The 16,096-nt window shown below is 48.3% G+C and overlaps 1 protein-coding gene across 2 annotated transcripts in view; it reads right to left on the bottom strand.

The window, feature by feature from the left end:
* Positions 1-16,096, bottom strand: part of LOC105030609 (transient receptor potential cation channel subfamily M member 4) — a 194,322-nt gene that overhangs the window by 82,681 nt on the left and 95,545 nt on the right. For both annotated transcript variants that reach the window (XM_010904569.4, XM_010904570.3), the window contains exons 19-20: positions 14,978-15,093; positions 8,037-8,169 (exon numbers count right to left, since the gene is read on the bottom strand). In XM_010904569.4, coding sequence (XP_010902871.1) covers positions 8,037-8,169; positions 14,978-15,093 — 249 coding nt within the window. The remainder of the gene's footprint in view (positions 1-8,036; positions 8,170-14,977; positions 15,094-16,096) is intronic.

The raw sequence follows: 16,096 nt of genomic DNA on the forward strand, positions 1-16,096 counted from the left end.
CGGCAGTGCAGAGTACCCGACCTTCTTGGAGTCTCTGGGAGGGCTGCTGGAAAGTGCTCCGACTGGGGACTCTATCGTTCTACTGGGGGACTTCAACGCCCACGTGGGCAACGACAGTGACACCTGGAGGGGCATGATTGGGAGGAACGGCCCCCCTGATCTGAACCCGAGCGGTGTTCAGTTATTGGACTTCTGTGCTAGTCACAGTTTGTCCATAACTAACACCATGTTCAAGCATAAGGGTGTCCATCAGTGCACGTGGCACCAGGACACCCTAGGCAGCAGGTCGATGATCGACTTTGTTGTCGTTTCATCTGACCTGTGGCCGTATGTCTTGGGCACTCGGGTGAAGAGAGGGGTTGTGAGTTGGATCCGATGGCGGGGGAGGAAGCTGAACAGACTCGGCAGGGCCAAGCGTACTGTAAGGGTCTGCTGGGAATGTCTGGCCGAGTCTCCTGTCAGAGAGATCTTTAACTCCCACCTCCGGAAGAGCTTCGACTGGATCCCGAGGGAGGCTGGAGATATTGAGTCCGAGTGGACCATGTTCTCCACCGCCATTGTCGAAGCGGCCGCTCGGAGCTGTGGCCGTAAGGTCTCCGGTGCCTGTCGAGGCGGCAATCCCCGAACCCGGTGGTGGACACCGGAAGTAAGGGATGCCGTCAAGCTGAAGAAGGAGTCCTATCAGGCCTGGTTGGCTTGTGGGACTCCTGAGGCAGCTGACGGGTACCGACAGGCCAAGCAGACTGCAGCCCGGGTGGTTGTGGAGGCAAAAACTCGGGCCTGGGAGGAGTTCGGTGAGGCCATGGAAAAGGACTATCGGCTGGCCTCGAAGAGATTCTGGCAAACCCTCCGGCGCCTCAGGAGAGGGAAACAGTGCCCTACCAACGCTGTTTACAGTAGAGGTGGGCAGCTGTTGACCTCAACTGGGGATGTCGTCGGGCGGTGGAAGGAGTACTTCGAGGATCTCCTCAATCCCGCCGTCACGTCTTCCATTGAGGAAATAGAGGAGGAGGGCTCAGAGGTGGACTTGTCCATCACCCGGGCTGAAGTCACAGAGGTGGTTAAGAAACTCCTCGGTGGCAAGGCACCGGGGGTGGATGAGATCCGTCCTGAGTACCTCAAGTCTCTGGATGTTGTGGGGCTGTCTTGGCTGACACGCCTGTGCAACATCGCGTGGCAGTCGGGGACAGTGCCTCTGGGATGGCAGACCGGGGTGGTGGTCCCTCTTTTTAAGAAGGGGGACCGGAGGGTGTGTTCCAACTATAGGGGGATCACACTTCTCAGCCTCCCCGGGAAAGTCTATGCCAGGGTTCTGGAGAGGAGAATACGGCCGATAGTAGAACCTCGGATTCAGGAGGAACAGTGTGGTTTTCGTCCAGGCCGTGGAACACTGGACCAGCTCTATACCCTCTACAGGGTGATGGAGGGTTCATGGGAGTTTGCCCAACCAATCCACATGTGTTTTGTGGATTTGGAGAAGGCATTCCACTGTGTCCCTCGTGGCATCCTGTGGAGGGTGCTTCGGGAATATGGGGTCCTGGGTCCCTTGCTATGGGCTGTCAGGTCCCTGTATGACCGAAGCAGGAGCTTGGTCCGCATTGCCGGCAGTAAGTCAGACTTGTTCCCTGTGCATGTTGGACTCCGGCAGGGCTGCCCTTTGTCACCGGTTCTGTTTGTAATTTTTATGGACAGAATTTCTAGGCGCAGCCAGGGGCCAGAGGGTGTCAGGTTTGGGGACCACACGATTTCGTCTCTGCTCTTTGCGGATGATGTTGTCGTGTTGGCCCCTTCAAGCCAGGACCTTCAGCATGCACTTGGACGGTTTGCAGCCGAGTGTGAAGCGGTGGGGATGAAAATCAGTACCTCCAAATCCGAGGCCATGGTCCTCAGTCGGAAAAGGGTGGCTTGCCCACTTCAGGTTGGTGGAGAGTGCCTGCCTCAAGTGGAGGAGTTTAAGTATCTAGGGGTCCTGTTCACGAGTGAGGGAAGGAAGGAACGGGAGATTGACAGACGGATCGGTGCAGCTTCTGCAGTAATGCGGTTGATGTATCGGTCTGTCGTGGTGAAGAAAGAGCTGAGCCGCAAGGCGAAGCTCTCGATTTACCGGTCAATCTACGTTCCTACTCTCACCTATGGTCATGAGCTTTGGGTCATGACCGAAAGGACAAGATCCCGGATACAGGCGGCCGAAATGAGCTTTCTCCGCAGGGTGGCTGGGCGATCCCTTAGAGATAGGGTGAGAAGCTCGGTCACCCGGGAGGAGCTCAGAGTAGAGCCGCTGCTCCTCCACATCGAGAGGGGTCAGCTGAGGTGGCTTGGGCATCTGTTTCGGATGCCTCCGGAACGCCTTCCTGGGAAGGTGTTCTGGTCCCGTCCCACCGGGAGGAGACCCCGGGGAAGACCTAGGACACGCTGGAGGGACTATGTCTCCCGGCTGGCCTGGGAACGCCTCGGTGTCCCCCCGGAAGAGATGGAGGAAGTGTCTGGGGAGAGGGAAGTCTGGGCATCCCTGCTTAGACTGCTGCCCCCGCGACCCGGCCCCGGATAAGCGGAAGAAGATGGTATGGTATGGTATAGATGGTATGGTATGGTATACCCAGGTGTTCCATATTTGCGAACTCAGCCTTTGCCACGGCAAGCTTGGTCGGGTCGAGACGCCGGGCACGGGCGTAGACGGGTGGACCAGTAGTGGCGAGATGGTGCTCCACACCATGCTTCACAGCAGAGGCAGAGAAAGTGGGCTGAGTGAGGTCTGGGAACCCGGAAAGCAGACGGTGGAAGTCATCCGAGGCTGAAAGCAGCCTTGACAGTCTTATAGAGCCAGCCCCGCTGAGCGTGCATGTATAAGAACAAAACGTGACGGTGTCGATCATACGGTGGTTCTTTACATCCACTAACAGTCCATGTGCACACAAACAATCTGAGCCGAGAAGGGGAATGGCAACTTTTGCTGTAACAAAGTCCCAGCCAAACCTCTGTCCTTTGAAACACAATTCAAAGTACCTCGTCCTGTATGTGTGGATGGGGCTCCCATTGGCAGCTTCCATAGGGGGGCCGTGGCCACCGGTCACCATGTCCAAAACGGGATGCAGGCAAGACGCTCCTCTGTGCTCCCGTGTCGCACAGAAAACACCGAAAGGGGATGCTATCGCGGATTAAATGCAGCCTGCCCACACGGCCGATGCTCATGGCCACTACTGAGAGCCTGCCCTGGCGTTTCCCGACCCACCAAAACTGCATGGCGAACGGCATTTGTTAGCCTTGGGTCCAAACTTTGCATGGTAAAAACACAAGCCTGAAGACAGTTGGGGGCGAGAAGGCTGCTGCCGACGGGAAGTTGTTGCAGCGACAAGGGTGGAGTCATCCAGCGTCACAGGAGCGATGTGCGAGGGAAAAAGCGCGGCCACCCAATTTCCTTGACTCGCCAGGAAAAATGTATCAGCCTCTTCAGCCAGTCTCTGACAGTCAGTGATTGTGGTGTTGGCTAGTGCAGCTCTCACTTGGAAAGGCAGCTGACGCAGGAAAAGCTGGATGAACAGAAATCGGGTGTGTGCTCACCCAAGAGATCCAGCATATGGTCCATAAGCTCAGACAGTTTGCTGTCACCCAGTCCTTGAAGGGAGAAAAGCCTGCTGGCTCCCTCAGGTGGGCTTTGAGCGTTGTATACTTCTCAGTTGCCGGAGGAGTTTTCAGAAAGCTCACCACTCTAAATGCTGTCGAATTTCCGAGAGCTGACACAACGTAGTAGTATTTTGTTGTACCGCGGTGATCTCACGCAGAGCGAACTGCACTTCAGTCTGGGCGAACCATGCAGATGCCGATTGATTCCCAAAATTCGTGGAGTTTCAGGGTAACAGCGTTTGCGGTCATGATTGTTGCGTGTCTCTGGATCCAACTAGAACAAGTATGTTATACACTGCCGATTTTGCAGGTTATCCTACTTACAAAGCATGTCGCTGGGCAATACAGACATTCAGCTCCCTCCAAAGATTTTCTATTGGGTTCAGGTCTGGAGACTGGCTAGGCCACTCCAGGACCTTGAGATGCTTCTTACGGAGCCACTCCTTAGTTGCCCTGGCTGTGTGTTTCAGGTCGTTGTCTTGCTGGAAGACCCATCCACGACCCATCTTCAATGCACTTACTGAGGGAAGGAGGTTGTTGGCCAAGATCTCGCGATACATGGCCCCATCCATCCTCCCCTCAATACGGTGTAGTCGTCCTGTCCCCTTTGCAGAAAAGCATCCTCAAAGAATGATGTTTTCACCTCCATGCTTCACGATTGGGGTGGTGTTCTTGGGGTTGCACTCATCCTTCTTTTTACTCCAAACACGGTGAGTGGAGTTTAGACCAAAAAGCTCTATTTTTGTCTCATCAGACCACATGAACTTCTCCCATTCCTCCTCTGGATCATCCAGATGGTCATTGGCAAACTTCAGACGGGCCTGGACATGCGCTGGCTTGAGCAGGGGGACCTTGCTTGCGCTGCAGAATTTTAATCCATGACGGCTAGTGTGTTACTAATGGTTTTCTTTGAGACTGTGGTCCCAGATCTCTTCAGGTCATTGACCAGGTCCTGCCGTGTAGTTCTGGGCTGATCCCTCACCTTCCTCATGATCATTGATGCCCCACGAGGTGAGATCTTGCATGGAGCCCCAGGCCGAGGGAGATTTACCGTCATCTTGAACTTCTTCCATTTTCTAATAATTGCACCAACAGTTGTTGCCTTCTCACCAAGCTGCTTGCCTATTGTCCTGTAGCCCAACCCAGCCTTGTGCAGGTCTACAATTTTATCCCTGATGTCCTTACACAGCTCTCTGGTCTTGGCCATTGTTGAGAGGTTGGAGTCTGTTTGATTGATTGTGTGGACAGGTGTCTTTTATACCGGTAACGAGTTCAAGCAGGTGCAGTTAATACAGGTAACGAGTTCAAACAGGTGCAATTAATACAGGTAATGAGTGGAGAACAGGAGGGCTTTTTCAAGAAAAACTAAAAGGTCTGTGAGAGCCGGAATTCTTACTGGTTGGTAGGTGATCAAATACGTATGTCATGCAATAAAATGCAAATTCATTATTTCACAATCATACAATGTGATTTTCTGGATTTTTATTTTAGGTTCCGTCTCTCACAGTTGAAGTGTACTTATGATAAAAATGACAGACCTCTACATGCTTTGTAAGTAGGAAAACCTGCAAAATCGGCAGTGTATCAAATACTTGTTCTCCCCAATATATATATATATATATATATATATGTTGTCCATACACCCGGAAAACCTGCTGGAAAAGCATCTCAGAGGCCTGGAAAGCAGATGGGGTAGTGGGATGAATCTGACAATTTTTGAGAACCTGTCCACCTCCACAGCGAAGGTTGTTTTCCCCTCTGCAGGCTGTAGGTCCATGAGAAAGTCTGCTGATAGGTGTGACCAAGGCCGCTGAGGTACTCGGAGAGGATGGAGTTTCCCTGCTGGAGACGTTTGCAGGGCCTTAGAGAGCTATGTAGCATGACATGACACAGTGCCACACAGGCTTCCTCATTCCAGGCCTTCAATATTTAGTTTCCGGGATCCGACTGATGCCGGATGGCCTGTAGCAGGGCTTGTGTGCACCCAGGTCACCAGCCGTCCCTGTACTCTCCAGGGCACATAGGTCTTGTCCAGAGAGCACGTTGCTGGCTTGGAGTCCATTCTCCCTGCCTTCTGAATGTCTGTATCAATGTCCCAGGAGACAAGACCCACAATGCACGAAGAGGGGAGGATAGGTGAGTGCCTCCACCCAGACATTCTTTGTACCGGTGCGGAGAACTGGAAACGCTCAAAGAATAGAGTCCAGCAGGCCTGGCGGAAGTTGAGGTGCTGCGCTGGCATGGTAATTCCTCTCCTCAGAAGACAGTTTCTGGGAATAATAGGCGCATGGGTGCCATTCCATTCCAGTGTCTGTTAAATTCCAACACAGGCACACCTCATTTTACTTAATGAGGCACTGATTAGGTGATTACCTGAACCAAATCTAATTTAACAAGGAAAAGTATAAAGACCCCTGCTATGATCATCACTGTCCTCTTGCAATAGGACCAGCTGGATGGCAAAAACAGTGGAAGTAGTACCTCAAAGGTAATTTGAATAAAAAAATAACTATTCAGCATGCCAAAAGAGTTGAAAAGAAAAGCTTTGAGTGAGGAAAAGGAGGGTTCAATTCTGGCTTTACTGGCAGAGTAAAAAAATTTTCATGTTAAAGACGGCGGTTCATAAGAACAAGGTCAAGCAACAGACACTGGGGACAACAAAGCTACAGACTGGCAGAGGGCGAAAACAACTGTCCACTGACCGAGATGACAGTCAACTCATTCGAATTTCACTCAACAACCATAGGATGACTTCAAGTGACCTACAAAAACAATGGCACACATCACCTAGGTTGAAATATACGGCAAGGACGGTTCGAAACAGGCTGTTAGGGGCAGGGCTGAAGTCATGCAAAGCTAGAAAAAAGCCTTTCATCAATGAGAAGCAAAGAAGAGCCATGCTGATTGTCTGATCGTGTAATGGTTAGACACAGACCTGGAGAGGCCTACAAACCACAGTTTCTCGCACCCACTGTAAAATTTGGTGGAGGATTGGTGATGATCTGGGATGCTTATGCTGGAATCGGGCAGATTTGTCTTTGAGAAGGATGCATGAATCAAGTCAAGTACAAGGTTACTGGAAGAACACCTGCTTCTTACTGCTCTGACAATGTTCCCCAGCTCTGAGAATAGTTTTTTCCAGCAGGACAATGCTCCATGCCACACAGTCAGGTCAATCAAGGTGTAAATGGAGGACCACCAGATCAAGACCCTGTCTTGGCCAGGCCAATCACCAGACCTGAACCCCATTAAAAACCTGGAATTTTATCAAGAGGAAGCTGGATGGTCACAAGCCATCAAACAAAGCCGAGATACTTGAATATTTGTGCCAGGAGTGGCATAAAGTCACCCAACAGCAAAGTGACAGACTGGTGGAGAGCATGCCAAAACACATGAAAGTTGTGATTAAAAAGCCAGGATTATTCCACCAAATATTGATTTCTGAACTCTTCCCAAGTTAAAACATTAGTATTTTGTTGTTGAAAAATGAATATGAATTTGTTTTCTTTGCGTTATTTGTGATCTGAAAACCATGCATCTTTTCTTGGTAATTTTTTTGTTATTTTCTACAAATAAATAGTTTCAATGACATTATTTTTATTTGGAATTTGGGAGTAATGTTGTCAGTAGATTATAGAATAAAACAAAACTGTTAATATTACTCAAATACATACCTATGAATAGTAAAACCAGAGAAACTGATAATTTTGCAAGGAACAATAACATTTCTCAGTTTCAACATTTGATATGTTGTATTTGTACTATTTTCTATTGAATATAGGGTTTAAATGACTTGCACATCTTTGCATTCAGGTTTTTTTCTCCATTTTCCGGAGCGTACTTTAAGGCCATTGTAGAGAACGTAAGATTTTTTTCCATTTTCTAGTGATATAACTCTTTTTACTGAAAGGTCTTTGAGTCGTGCAGTAAAAAGGACAAATCTTTCAACTGATTTCCCCTGAGCACCCCATAACCCACTGCCAGCAAAAAATAAAAATTCAGAATAGGGGACTGTTGCTGACAAGTTTTAGACTTGTAAATGTGTGGTTTAAATTGGATATGTTTACAAAAATAATTATTGTAGCTTTGTGTGAAAGGTGCATACAAGGATGATGAAAACTGCAGAGCAATTCTAAAAATAAATTGTTCATAAACTGCAAATTAACAATAAGGTCAATAACAGGTTAGGATAGCTTAAACATAGTCTAACGAAAAGGTTTTTTGTTGGGACCATCAAACATATTGGGAGCATTATAAGATATAAAATATTTATTTACTTTGGTTTATATTATCCTCTCGGATCAAGCCTGCGGTTTATTTTAATGGCAACATTTCATTTTACCTTTAAATTCCAAAACATGTGTCATTACTGAACACAACCCAGCAATGTCTTATTTTGTTGTTTTATTTCTCACCATCTTGCCGACGATAATGATCTTTGGCCCCAGCTGTTTGTGAATGGCGAAGATGTGGATAAGACGCAGGGTGAAGACCATGTAGTCAACACATAGCATCGCTCTGCCACTTTCATACGACCACTGGAACATCCTGACACACAGATCATAAGCAAATAATGAAAATGTGTTCCACATATTAGGCCAGCATGTACTGTGGTGGTTTTCATGATAATTTCAAAACAACACTAAGTCACACAGTCACACTAAATGCTTCCTAATTCCAAATACCTCTAGGTGCTGCTGAACATATGAGTTTTTTTGTTACAATAGCCGTACCCATAAAAAAAGTGTGATTTATGAAACTCTCTAAGGCACACAGGAGCAGACCACTGTCAATAAATACCAATTAGGAATCAATTAGCAGAGAAATCGTTGTTTTTCACATATTTTTACTGACCAACTTTTTTAGCGACTTGTGTTAAAACAAATAGAGAACGACTGAGTGATTTATGTGAGGTTCTCGCGTCGTTCCGGATCTAGCTCCTCCCCGTCACGCTCCTCGCCTGCCACCGTTACACTTTCACTTCCCGACACGCATGAACGCACCCAGCAATCCAGATCCCGATCACCGGAATACTGAACACCTGTGCCCTGTTTATCTCTCCATTTAGCCTGTGCTCTGCCTCCACTCCAGTGTGAGGTATTGTTCGTAGTGGACCTGCCAAGCCTTTGTATCGCTCATCTCCTTTTGACTCCCAGCCTGTTGTTCTCGCACTTCCTGTTCCCGTCCTCACTCATTATCCAGAAACCTGCGTCCTGACTTGCCTGCCCCTTGGATTCTCCTACCGCCTAACCCTGCCTGTATTGTCGCTTTCATGGACTGATCATTCGGTATTCTGACCTGCCTGCCTGTCCCTGGATTCTCCTACCGTCTGCCCATGCCTGTACTGTTGCCTTCGCGGACTGATCACCCGGTATCGTGACCTGCCTGCTTCTGGTTTCTCCTCTGCCGATCCCTGCCTGTACCTTTGCCTACGTGGACTGATCTGGTTTCTGAACCTTACTCCTCGTCTCTGCTGTTTTTGCTCCTGCCTGCTCCCCTGTACATCAATAAATCGACAGTTGCGTTTCTGCAATTGGAACCACACAACCCTCGGTGTTCCTTACAATTTACACAAATTACATTTATAATTTCAACAACTTTTTTTGTTGTTGTAGAAAACTGCTGGCAGGATTCATAAACTTCCAGCTCAGAGTATGTACAACAACTCTGTCTCATGTGCTGACAAAAAAAGATGAAGCTACAGGCAGCCTTCAATAATATAAGTTTAGGATAGATAATTGGATGCTGTATTAAAATTATTCTAATGACATGAAAATTATAACAAACGATTTAGCTATTAATAATTATTTTAGAAATGGTTTTCCAGCCTCAGTAGCTAATCTATGCTCAGTTGCTAAGTTAATCCACTGCTTTCATTTTTACAATGTTTTGCTAATATAGGCAAATAATTAGTGGAATGCAACGTCGCCATTATTAAGTCTCAGTCTAAGCTAGCATTATTCCATCCATCCATCTTCTCCCGCTTATCCGGGGCCGGGTCGCGGGGGCAGCAGTCTAAGCAGGGATGCCCAGACTTCCCTCTCCCCAGACACTTCCTCTAGCTCTTCCGGGGGGACACCGAGGCGTTCCCAGGCCAGCCGGGAGACATAGTCCCTCCAGCGTGTCCTAGGTCTTCCCCGGGGTCTCTTCCCGGTGGGACGGGACCGGAACACCTTCCCAGGAAGGCGTTCCGGAGGCATCCGAAAAAGATGCCCAAGCCACCTCAGCTGACCCCTCTCGATGTGGAGGAGCAGCGGCTCTACTCTGAGCTCCTCCCGGGTGACCGAGCTTCTCACCCTATCTCTAAGGGATCGCCCGGCCACCCTGCGGAGAAAGCTCATTTCGGCCGCCTGTATCCGGGATCTTGTCCTTTCGGTCATGACCCAAAGCTCATGACCATAGGTGAGAGTAGGAACGTAGATTGACTGGTAAATCGAGAGCTTCGCCTTGCGGCTCAGCTCTTTCTTCACCACGACAGACCGATACATCGACTGCATTACTGCAGAAGCTGCACCGATCCGTCTGTCAATCTCCCGTTCCATCCTTCCCTCACTCGTGAACAAGACCCCTAGATACTTAAACTCCTCCACTTGAGGCAGGCACTCTCCACCAACCTGAAGTGGGCAAGCCACCCTTTTCCGACTGAGGACCATGGCCTCAGATTTGGAGGTACTGATTTTCATCCCCACCGCTTCACACTCGGCTGCAAACCGTCCCAGTGCATGCTGAAGGTCCTGGTTAGAAGGGGCCAACACGACAACATCATCTGCAAAGAGCAGAGACGAAATTGTGTGGTCCCCAAACCTGACACCCTCCGGCCCCTGGCTGCGCCTAGAAATTCTGTCCATAAAAATTACGAACAGAACCGGTGACAAAGGGCAGCCCTGCCGGAGTCCAACATGCACTGGGAACAAGTCTGACTTACTGCCGGCAATGCGGACCAAGCTCCTGCTTCGGTTGTACAGGGACCTGACAGCCCTTAGCAAAGGACCCAGGACCCCATATTCCCCAAGCACCCTCCACAAGATGCCGCGAGGGACACATTCGAATGCTTTCTCCAAATCCACAAAACACATGTGGATTGGTTGGGCAAACTCCCATGAACCCTCCAACACCCCGTAGAGGGTATAGAGCTGGTCCAGTGTTCCACGGCCCGGACGAAAACCACACTGTTCCTCCTGAATCCGAGGTTCTACTATCGGCCGTATTCTCCTCTCCAGAACCCTGGCATAGACTTTCCCGGGGAGGCTGAGAAGTGTGATCCCCCTATAGTTGGAACACACCCTCCGGTCCCCCTTCTTAAAAAGAGGGACCACCACCCCGGTCTACCATCCCAGAGGCACTGTCCCCGACCGCCACGCGATGTTGCACAGGCGTGTCAACCAAGACAGCCCCACAACATCCAGAGACTTGAGGTACTCAGGGCGGATCTCATCCACCCCCGGTGCCTTGCCACCGAGGAGTTTCTTGACCACCTCAGTGACTTCAGCCCGGGTGATGGACGAGTCCACCTCTGAGCCCTCATCCTCTGCTTCCTCAATGGAAGACGTGTCAGCGGGATTGAGAGGATTCTCTGTAAACAGCGTTGGTAGGGCACTGTTTCCCTCTCCTGAGGCGCCGGATGGTTTGCCAGAATCTCTTCGAGGCCAGCCGATAGTCCTTCTCCATGGCCTCACCGAACTCCTCCCAGGCCTGAGTTTTTGCCTCCACAACCACCCGGGCTGCAGCCCGCTTGGCCTGTCGGTACCCGTCAGCTGCCTCAGGAGTCCCACAAGCCAACCAGGCCTGATAGGACTCCTTCTTCAGCTTGACGGCATCCCTTACTTCCGGTGTCCACCACCGGGTTCGGGGATTGCCGCCTCGACAGGCACCGGAGACCTTACGGCCACAGCTCCGAGCGGCTTCAACAATGGCGGTGGAGAACATGGTCCACTCGGACTCAATATCTCCAACCTCCCTCGGGATCCAGTCGAAACTCTGCCGGAGGTGGGAGTTAAAGATCTCTCTGACAGGAGACTCGGCCAGACGTTCCCAGCAGACCCTTACAGTACGCTTGGGCCTGCCGAGTCTGTCCAGCTTCCTCCCCCGCCATCGGATCCAACTCACCACCAGGTGGTGATCAGTTGACAGCTCCGCCCCTCTCTTCACCCGAGTGTCCAAGACATACGGCCGCAGGTCAGATGAAACGACAACAAAGTCGATCATCGACCTGCGGCCTAGGGTGTCCTGGTGCCACGTGCACTGATGGACACCCTTATGCTTGAACATGGTGTTCGTTATGGACAAACTGTGACTAGCACAGAAGTCCAATAACTGAACACCGCTCGGGTTCAGATCAGGGGGGCCGTTCCTCCCAATCACGCCCCTCCAGGTGTCACTGTCGTTGCCCACGATTAAGCTAGCATTAATTCACCTTAAATCATTCTGGTGACATGAACATTATAACCAATGCTTTAACTATTAATAATTTGCCCTTTGTCGAGGGGGTGTTATGCGTTCAAGCCTCATTAGATAATCAATTCTCAGTGGTAAAGTAATTTCTCTGTTTTCATTTGTTTCTATTACCAAAGTCAACATATTTTTACATTAAGAATAGGGAGGGTATTTTCCAAATAAATTAAAATCTGGAAAGGTATTGGTTTTATTGTTGCCACCTGTAATAGTCATTTAATCATAAAAATTGAACAATTCTAAGATAAATTTTTGCTCAGTCATTGATGATAATACATATACCTAAGTAAACACAACTTAGAAAATGATAATCTCTTCTGACCCCATCATTATCTTACAACAAGCAAAAGGTGAATTAATTAATATGCTCTGAGCTTGGGGAGACTGATGAACCATTCAGTTACTTTGCTCATAGAATTATGCTACATGTATTACATTCTGAAAAATTAAAACAACTACCTAGTTTAATTGTTTGGTGCTTAAGGTGTAATACTGCTCTAATAGTGTCAGACTTTTGAAATATCATATACTTCAAGTATAATTTGTATTATAATACCAATTGAGTAACATGTGGGAGTTCAACATTGCATGGGAGTCGGGGAAAGTGCCTAAGGAGTGGCGGACCGGGGTGGTGGTTCCCCTGTTCAAAAAGAGGGACCAGAGGGTGTGTGCCAATTACAAGGGTATCACACTTCTCAGCCTGCTCAAAGTATACTCAAAGGTACTGGAAAGGAGGGTTCGGCAGATAGTTGAACCTCAGATTGAAGAGGAACAATGCGGATTCTGTCCTGGTCGACCAGCTCTTTACTCTTGCAAGGATCCTGGAGGGGGCCTGGGAGTATGCCCATCCAGTCTACATGTGTTTTGTGGATCTGGAGAAGGCGTATGACCGGGTCCCCCGGGAGATACTGTGGGAGGTGCTGCGGGAGTATGGGGTGAGGAGGTCCCTTCTGAGGGCTATCCAATCCCTGTACGTCCAAAGTGAGAGCTGTGTTCGGGTCCTCGGTGGTAAGTCGGACTCCAGGTGGGGGTTGGCCTCCGCCAGGGCTGCGCTTTGTCACCAATCCTGTTTGTAACTTTTATGGACAGGATATCGAGGCGTAGTCGGGGTGGGGAGGGGTTGTAGTTCAGTGGGCTGGGGATCTCATCGCTGCTTTTTGTGTATGATGTGGTCCTGATGGCAATAACGGTCTGTGACCTTCAGCACTCAGTGGACCGGTTCGCAGCCGAGTGCGAAGCGGTTGGGATGAGGATTAGCACCTTTATCCTCAAGGTGGAGTGCCTCCTCCGGGTAGGGAATGAGGCGTTACCCCAAGTAAAGGAGTTCAAGTATCTCTGGGTCTTGTTCGCGAGTGAGGGAACAATGGAGCAGGACATTGGCCAGAGAATCGGAGCAGCGGGGGCGGTATTGCATTTGCTTTACCGCACCGTTGTGACAAAAAGAGAGCTGAGCCGGAAGGCAAAGCTTTCGATATACCAGTCAATTTTCGTTTCTACCCTCACCTATGGTCATGAAGGCTGGGTCATGACCGAAAGAACAAGATCGCGAGTACAAGCCGCTGAAATGGGTTTTCTCAGAAGGGTGGCAGGCTTCTCCCTTAGGGATAGGGTGAGAAGCTCAGCCATCCATGAGGAACTCGGAGTAGAGCCGCTGCTCCTTTGCATCAAAAGGAGCCAGTGGAGGTGGTAAGGATGCCCCCAGGATGTCTCCCTAGGGAGGTGTTCCAGGCACGTCCAGCTGGGAGGAGACCTTGGGGTAGGCCCAGGACTAGGTGGAGAGATTATATTTTGACACTGGCCTGGGAACGCCTCGGGGTCCCCCAGTCAGAGCTGGCAAATGGCTCGGGGAAGGGAAGTTTGGAGTCCCCTGCTGGAGCTGCAGCCCCCACGACCCGATCTATTGTTCTTTGTCACTTAGTGAGATTGCATTTGGTACACATGATCAGGGTTTTGATCCTACTTTGTGTGAATGATCTTTCAATTTGGCCACATGGAGGCACTATAAGAAAGGAAAAACCTTACATGTCGTATTGATTGCAACTATAGATATAAGGTGAAAAAAAAATTGCAATCTGGCTAGCAGCAGCTTCAATGCTGAAACGCGCTAAATGCTGCTTGCAACTTAAATTTTTCTTCTGGCTCTTCGGGCGTCCAATTCTTGGCCAAGTTGCTGTCTTGTTAAATCCTCTTCACATGTAAATAATTTGCCTTACATCAGACTGATGGAGTTCATCTTTTTAAGCTGGCTGTGTAGCCTTCCCGAGTTTGATGTGCTCTCACTAGCCTCTTCCTGATGTCCTCTGAGATCTAAATTACTATCGGATAGGTGTGATTTGCATTTACCTTGGTAAAACCAAACTGACCAGGTTTCTTTTCTCTATTTATTAGCCAACCTCTCTCCTACACTCCCCTCCTTTGATACATTTTATTTGGTACCCAGTTATTTACCCACCTGATCCTACATACTTAATTGATTTAATCAGGTCAACTTGGGGTTCACTTGTTTTTCCACCTGTACTAATTCCTTTTTAATTATGTTTTGATACATCACTTGATTTCCTCTAAATCAGCTTAAGGAATTGTTAACTACACACCTGGAATTTCAGATAAAAACTACAGACCTGTTATGTTAACTACAGACCTGTTATGTTTTTGATTAAATAAAGAATTAATGGTGAACACTAAAAAACATCTATAATTACATTAGAGGCTTACATAGTTTCAAGCAGCACTGTACACATGGTCATGTCTGTGCAGAAATTTACCAGAATTCTCAAGCATACGGATGAATCTCGCACTTTACTAAATAATTGCATGAATGGTTTACCCACAGATTTGCATGTATGCACACCGGTGATAAATGGGACCCCAGGTGTGTGTTTGTTTGGAAGACAGCACTGTCTACCTGCAGATGAGGCCTATGACGAAGAGTGTGATGGCGATGAGGTCACACTTGTTCCAAACATCCTGAATATACTTCCTCATCCTCTGACGCAATGTCATGGTGCCCAATAAGAAAGTCTGAAAACAAATAAGACATTAATATTGCAAAAACTGTCATCTGAAGTCAGAATATACAGGTGCTGGTCATATAATTAGAATATCATCAAAAAGTTTATTTATTTCAGTAATTCCATTCAAAAAGTGAAACTTGTATAATGTATATAATGTATACATTCATTCCACACAGACTGATATATTTCAAGTGTTCATTTCTTTTAATTTTGATGATTATAACTGACAACTAATGAAAACCCCAAATTCAGTATCTCAGAAAATTTGAATATTGTGAAATGGTTCAATATTGAAGACACCTGGTGCCACACTCTAATCAGCTAATTAACCCAAAACACCTGCAAAGGCCTTTAAATGGTCTCTCAGTCTAGTTCTGTAGGCAACACAATCATGGGGAAGACTGCTGACTTGACAGCTGTCCAAAAGACAACCATTGACACCTTGCACAAGGAGGGCAAGACACAAAAGGTCATTGCTAAAGAGGCTGGCTGTTCACAGAGCTCTGTGTCCAAGCACATTAATAGAGTCGAAGGGAAGGAAAAGATAGAAAAAAGTGTACAAGCAATAGGGATATTTTACCCTGGAGAGGATTGTGAAACAAAACCCATTCAAAAATGTGGGGGAGATTCACAAAGAGTGGACTGCAGCTGGAGTCAGTGCTTCAAGAACCACCACGCACAGACGTATGCAAGACATGTGTTTCAGTTGTCACATTCCTTGTGTCAAGCCACTCTTGAACAAGACACAGCGTCAGAAGCGTCTCGCCTGGGCTAAAGACAAAAAGGACTGGACTGCTGCTGAGTGGTCCAAAGTTATGTTCTCTGATTAAAGTAAATTTTGCATTTCCTTTGGAAATCAAGATCCCAGAGTCTAGAGGAAGAGAGGAGAGGCATATAATCAATGTTGTTTGAAGTCCAGTGTAAAGTTTCCACAGTCAGTGATGGTTTGGGGTGCCATGTCATCTGCTGGTGTTGGTCCACTGTGTTTTCTGAAGTCCAAGGTCATCGCA

Source organism: Esox lucius, chromosome 5 (assembly GCF_011004845.1).
Source record: "Esox lucius isolate fEsoLuc1 chromosome 5, fEsoLuc1.pri, whole genome shotgun sequence".
NCBI classification, from domain to species: Eukaryota; Metazoa; Chordata; class Actinopteri; order Esociformes; family Esocidae; genus Esox; species Esox lucius.